The 6662-nt window shown below is 45.5% G+C and overlaps 1 protein-coding gene across 4 annotated transcripts in view; it reads left to right on the top strand.

Moving 5' to 3' along the window:
- SAMD4A (sterile alpha motif domain containing 4A) overlaps positions 1 to 5247 on the top strand; it is a 215082-nt gene extending 209835 nt beyond the window's left edge. For all 4 annotated transcript variants that reach the window (XM_030319145.1, XM_030319149.1, XM_030319146.2 and 1 more), the window contains one exon: positions 826 to 5247. In XM_030319145.1, the coding sequence (XP_030175005.1) occupies positions 826 to 854 (29 nt within the window). In that variant the 3' untranslated portion in view covers positions 855 to 5247. The remainder of the gene's footprint in view (positions 1 to 825) is intronic.
- The last annotated feature ends 1415 nt before the right edge of the window (positions 5248 to 6662 follow it).

Below are 6662 nucleotides of genomic sequence, written 5' to 3' on the forward strand. Positions count from 1 at the left end.
CATAATGTAGACACGGCCTACCCTCCGTAGCCTCAGCATTCACCCACTTTCACAGGATCTTTCAGTTCCCCGTGCCCACAACCTCTAACGATGGTGCGTACCCCGAATCAGATTCTTGAGGCTGAGAAGCTGGATCATTGCGGGTCAGATGCATACCCCTGGTCTGCTCAGCTGTGACCAGGGCTCAGAGTCATAGCCACCTCACGCCCAGTCTTTCAACAGGGACTCGGTGACACAGAGATGCTGCCAAAGGGGTGTAAGCTGGACAGGCCCACCTGCGTGTCCTGCTGCCAGCTCTTGGGCACATCTCCTGCCACTCCTCCATCCCCCCACCCCTCATCCTAGACCTCCATCCAGCCCTCAGCCCCTACCATCTGACAACCAGCATCACACGTAAGTGTGAGCTGGACGCCCTCCTCACCCTCTCCCTTTTCTGCCTCCTCCTCTCTTCTGCTACCAGCACCATCCTACAAAAGTCATTTTCTTCCTCTGTGAAACTGCCCTTGACTTCCAGGGGCACCTTCCTCCACGTTCCTGCTGTGCCCGGTACATACTCCATCATAGCAGTCATCACTCCTCCATCACTGTGGCTTTACGTGTCTGTCCCGACTAGCATGTGAGAGGACTAGGTCTCTTCACGTGGATTCCCAGGCTCTTTACAGCTCTTGGAAAGATGGCTGTTCTCCAGATGTTGAGTGCGGGGGTGTGTGAACGAGGGAGTGAGCGGATGAGTAAGTTGGGCCCTTACCTGTCTTCGGAGACCAGGAAGGACGTGAAGAAACGGTTTTGTTCACCTGAGCCCATCGTGTATTCTCTCTCTCCCAGACGGGGTTGACCGGACCTCCACAATCTAGAAGCTGAAGATGAGAGTGACCGCGCTGGCCGTGAAATCGACTGCTGCGGGTCCAGTGTCAACCATCTTCAGGGTTGCACGGAATCCTCCGAGATCCTTTGCAGCCTTTTTTTCCCCTGGTCCCTCTCCCATTTTGATTTTGTGAGAGCGTAGGTCGTCCTTGTAAACATATCAGTAGACCGGGGAGTGGTAATTTTGTCATTTGTTTCTGTCACGGGATGGCTTGGTGTGCGGGGTGGGGAGGGGGTCTCTAGGGAAGCGAGGGAGCGCAGGTGGCCTCCTGGATGGAAGGAGGGGCAGAAGAGAACAAAAAGAGCACCGCCGTGGAAGAGACGCCAGAGCCGCGGGAGGGAGGCGGAGGCCTCGGGCCTGGGAGCGCCTCGACGCCGCCTCCGCAGTCAGGCCCCAGGACACAGTCGTGCGGGCCTGCGACCAAAGCAAGATGGCGGCCCGCCCTCCCCGCCGCCCGGATCGGCTTCCCCCGAGGACCCGGCTTGGAGTCGAGCCGCGGGAGAGGGCCGCACGGCACCGGCGGCGGAGGGGGAACAGCCCCTCCGACAAAATTGCAGAGAAACTTTGATTTGTGTATTGTTTACATAACAATTTTAAAGGGTACATAATGTGTAAAGAGTTTGGATAGAACTTCTCTTCATACTATGGTTTTTGTAAAGGATTTGTTGATACGGATTCATTTTTTTTCCTCTATTTTTATAATAGCAGCAGGGTTGTCTCTTACAATGGCTGCGGAGCGGTGCTTGCCGGGAAGGCGAATGCACGTCACGTGGGCCGAGGCGTCAGTCGTTCCCCCCGCCCCCCGCGGGCGGAGGGGGGAGGCGGCGCGTGCAGGTGGGTTGGCGGGAGAGTAAGTGGCTGCGAGGGGTAAAGCACTGGGAAGGTACGAGGGGGACGCACCGTGTGATCAGTTAGTGTTTGTTCGCGCGTCACCAAGAGATTGTAAAAGAATCCTGCGGCCCCTTTCTGGGCTGGATTTGCTTCTCACCCGGAGACCTCTTCCTCCCCACCCTACAGCAAGGTTTCATCCTAGCGCCCCCTGCTTCGCTGCGCGCGCGCACGCGCGCGCGCGCGCGCACACACACACACACACACGCGTGGGTTCAAGTTCCCCTGGAGGAAAAATGGCAAGGACCGACATTTTCGCCTTGCAAAAGGCCTTAATTCCAGATGATGAGCTCAAAACACCGCTTCTACTGCGGTTGCGCTCAGAAACCCGAAGCTGGGGGCTGCAACCCCCTGGCTCGCTCACTGCTGAGGAACAGGAGGAGAGCAAGGCCCAGCAACAGTGTATAACCGGTCAGTCAGCAAGTGGCAGAGAGGGCCTGCGGTGACATGTGCAGTCCACGCGGCCAGGCCCCCACCGTACCCGGTGGGCAGTGAAGGAAGATGTAGGAAAGGTCAACTGCGTGATGGAAACGTGGTTCTATCCACGTGTGCGTCAGGGATTTGCTGTGTTGTTGGCTGATTTATCTACCCAGCCACACACAGAAGGGAGAAAAAACCAGTCCTGACATAGTGAGAGATGAACAAACTATGCTACCACAAAGTAATAGCTCTGTTTCTTAAGGGCAAGAAAGACTACGTTTGGGATTCGATACAATGGAGAGTATTAAAGGAAATCGAAGAGGAGTTGTGCTCTGCACTGGAAAATTGGGTTGTGTAAATGATGGTATGAATGCTCAGCCAGAGGCGAGATCAGGGAGGTGGTATAAGGCCTGTTTATTAAATGGGTGAGTCTGGTGCCATTTCTTTTAGCAAAGTCAGAATCGAAATTGAAGAGATCACACCATGAAAATCGCTGCACTCGCTTACGGTTATTTTTTAAAAAAAGAAAGAAAGGTTAATGAAGTAAATACAGATTTAAAAGGCCTTAATGCAATCTAAACAACTTTCTTTTCCTTTCAAGATTAAAAATGTGCACTAACACAGCCTTGCTTTCTAAGTCTTAAGGTTTAAAAAGGTGGGAGCATCTTAATTGTAGACAGCCTTTAGCGAGTAAAGGGGGCTTGAACCCATGATACCATGCTTTGCATTAAGAAAAGAGACTTCCTCTTGGGTGACTACATTGTAAAGATGCAAATCCATGTGCAGAAAGAGGCAGCATTTTTTAGTTGATTTTTTTTTTAACCAAGTGCCATTAACATTCATCCTCCACACCCCTTTTCTAAACAAACTTAGTGTTACTTGGGGAATGTGTTGGGATGGACGATCACATGTAAGGCAGGAATAGATCAAAAATGTTGAAGGCCAAAGTAAGACCAGAGGGTTTGTGAAGGTGTTTTTGGATGCTGAGGAAGTTAATAAAGAGAAGAAAAAACAATGGTATTACACATCTTGTGGAGAAATGAGAAAGCATTCAGATCTGCTGCAAAACACATATATCCATAAAGACTTGGGTTGTTCAGAAAACAGATTGTAAACACAATCACATTAGCATGAATCCTTTAAAAGGAAGAAGACCTTAAAGTATTTGCAAATCTGGATTTCTATTTATTCCTTCACTGAATATAGAAACAATGGTTATCTGATTATTAGAGATATTATTTTGGATATGTTACTTATTAACTTGCTATGGCTGGTAACCATGATAAAGTCTGTTATTAATAACAACATAATTCTTTTTTTAAAAAAAAGAAAAGCTTATTTTTCATCGACTGTGTATAGATTTATCTACTTAGTTGTGTTTTGCTATTAGTGTTTTTTTTTTTTTTAAGTTGAGTGTTCTGATAAATTTTAGGAGCCTGTCCCCACCTTGTTTTGAGTCCTGTGTTGACTGCAGGTATACAGCTCAATTTTAAAATCCTGAAGCAAAAGAACCTTATTTATAAAAGAATCAAACAGTTGCATGCATAAGGCTGTGAAGTCCGATATTTAGTAATAAAGCGGCAGTGCCTTTTTTTGTATTTACCCATTGACCCCCAAATGCAACTGTTTTATATTAATAGTGAACATTAAAAATCTCAGAGTAAAATCTATTTCACTACATGTCCTCCCCTCCCCCCTTTTTTCTGATTTAAGCAGTATGTATTTTGGCATCTCTACACTGTCCCAGGGACAGTGGCGGTCTACGATATTGTTACCATGTATGATGTTTTATTGGTGCTTTTTATTCATAGTGGTTTCTTAACCAGAAACAGTAGGAAGACACACATGAACTGTGTACAAGAATTGAAACATTGCTGCTGATATGTGTCTTTTTCCACGTGCTTTTTGAGTTTCACTTTTTAAAGGAGGGCCAGCAAGCAAAACAGATGCTGCTGGGTCTGCCTGCAGAGGGTGGCTGTTTGCACCGAGCTCTCAAATCCTGTGTATTGATGGTCCCTTTTTGGTACTCAGGATTGGAACTACAGCTGGGCCCCCATCTCCCATTCATTTGAAGAGACACTGAGGGAAACAAGGTTTTCTTTTGAGGTGTCACTGGCTGCCTTTTATGGAATGGGAGACTTCTCCGGGTCTGTGTTCTTCTGCACCTCTTGTAGCTACTGCCGGTGCAAGGTTTGTAGATGTGCATTCCCCAGCTAGAACCAGGATCTCACCCAAAGCCCAGGCTGGGGGACTGAGCTGGGCTGAATGCATAGACATGCAACCAGGAGGGCAGCGAGGGGAGGAAAAGCAGGCCGCAGTCTCGGCCCTCTGGAGGTGTCTGCAGCGGGCAACTCCAGCTTGGGTGCAGGGAAACAGCCTGACCAAGGCACTGGGGTGTGCCTCTTACAAGGAAGACCTGCAGAAGGATCATTTGCACATGGGGCTGTGATAACACTAATGTTGATTTTTTTTTTTTTTTTACAAGTCATCAGAGATGTTTGCAAAGTGCGTTTTATTTTTTTGTAATTCCTTTATCTTTACTTAAAGGTGAATGTGTATTCCTCTGGGAGGAATAGGAAGAAAACAGGAATGTTAATAATGTCAAACAGAAGACTTCCTCCCTTATTAATATATAACCCTCGTGTATTTATGCCTAATGTAAGCTGACTTTTAAAAAGCTTTCTTTTGTTGCATGCCCCGTGCAGGCATCCCTATTGTACATGCATGCCTCCGTCCTGTTTTCCTGTATAAAGTTAGTGAACAAAGAACTATTTTTGCCTAGTTCATGTTGCCAAGCAATGCATATTTTTTAAATTTGTCATATATGGAAATAGCATGTTTGTTACATGTAAAGCTTTACTGATATACAGATATACTAATGTTTGAAGATGCTGTTCTTTGCAAGTGTACAGTTTTCAAATGTTGTTACCAGTGAAACACCCTTGTGGTTTAAACTTGCTACAATGTATTTATTACTCATTTCCTCCATGTAACTAAGAATCATGGCTATATTTCATATCAATGTTATATTGAAAGTGAAGGGAAATGATTAATACAAGGTTTTGTAACACTGGTGTGTGTGTCTTTTTTCCTTTTTGTCAATGTGATCGATTAGAAAACAAACTGAATCTTAGAAATAAGCTAGCAAGGAAGAATGAACATGACATCCCTGTAAACTATTACCACCTGACCGTTCTATGCAAATTATGTCTGCAACTATGAGTTGTTGTTTTTTTTTTTTTTTTTACAAAAGAGTAGGGTAGAGAGGTATAAAAATTTATGCAGCTTGATATGTGCCCAGAGTAGCCAATGAATGCATCACCTGACTTGAAGGCATGTTTCTAAATCCAAACCCTATCCTTGTAAATGATACTGCTTATAACTTACTCTCCATCCTCAATGCCTATGAAATCATATTGCAACCCTAAACCATGGCAAGAAGAAACAGCAGCGTCCTTGGAGCCTTGGGGTTTTGACTACACGTGGCTTGAATCTCATTCTAATACCTCTAATTCCAGTATGATATTTGATATAAATTCTAAATAATGCCAGTTAAGGATATGGCTGGAGAGACTAATATGGGTTTGAAATCTCGGGCTGTGTGATAGGCAACAAGTTACTTAACCTCTCTGATCTTTGGCTTCGTTTGTGTTTTGGCCTAATGATACTCAAAGTTTATATAATTAAACCTGTAATCCAGAGAAGGAGAAGACAAAAGAAAAAATAGGATATCGAGGTTATTACCACCAAACCAAGATTTTTCTGAGGCAACCACAGCTTGATATTGTAACAATGACCACACACTCTTTTTACCAGGCTCAAGCTACTCAACCGAAATGCAAAATCAGGTTTCCCTGGAAACATGTAGAAATGCCTCATAAGCTGAGATATTAAATGATGCTAAATCCCTCTTAAAGTTAAATTCTAACTCAAATGAGATACAACTCCCTGTATGACCAGACTCTTCTGAAGGGAAGGGGATAATGTGCAAGAGAAAAGTTGAGCCTCACTTCTGCAATGTGTGAAATGAGAATAAATGTGAAAGGTAGGAAATTAAGAGAAACAGGGCTCAGCATGGTAGCCTGAAAGGAGTTGGCTAGTGCTTTTCTCAGCAAAGCGGTGGCTCTTTGCCATTGAACTTAGTAACAGAATGTTCAATCCTGGAGACATTACTCATAGGGTAGAGCATTTAGGGTGTCCCCTAGCAGTCCTCTCTGCAGAAGAGCCTTAATTCCATTATTAAAGGGGGATGTGTAACACCTCTATAGCATACTGGCTGGGAAGAGGCTGCAATGGGCTTGTGAGAGGACTCCAGAAGGAGCACAGATGGGCACCATCAATTCATGCTCTCTATGCTAATGAGGAAGGTGCCAAGGGGGTAATACAAGGAGAATCCAAACTCCTATGAAAGCACCTTGGCTTGGTCCCTGGAACAGTTTCTATATTCATCCATGGCCCTGACTCCCTATCAGCCCAAGACGATGTTGAG

This window comes from Lynx canadensis, chromosome B3 (assembly GCF_007474595.2).
Source record: "Lynx canadensis isolate LIC74 chromosome B3, mLynCan4.pri.v2, whole genome shotgun sequence".
NCBI lineage: Eukaryota > Metazoa > Chordata > Mammalia > Carnivora > Felidae > Lynx > Lynx canadensis.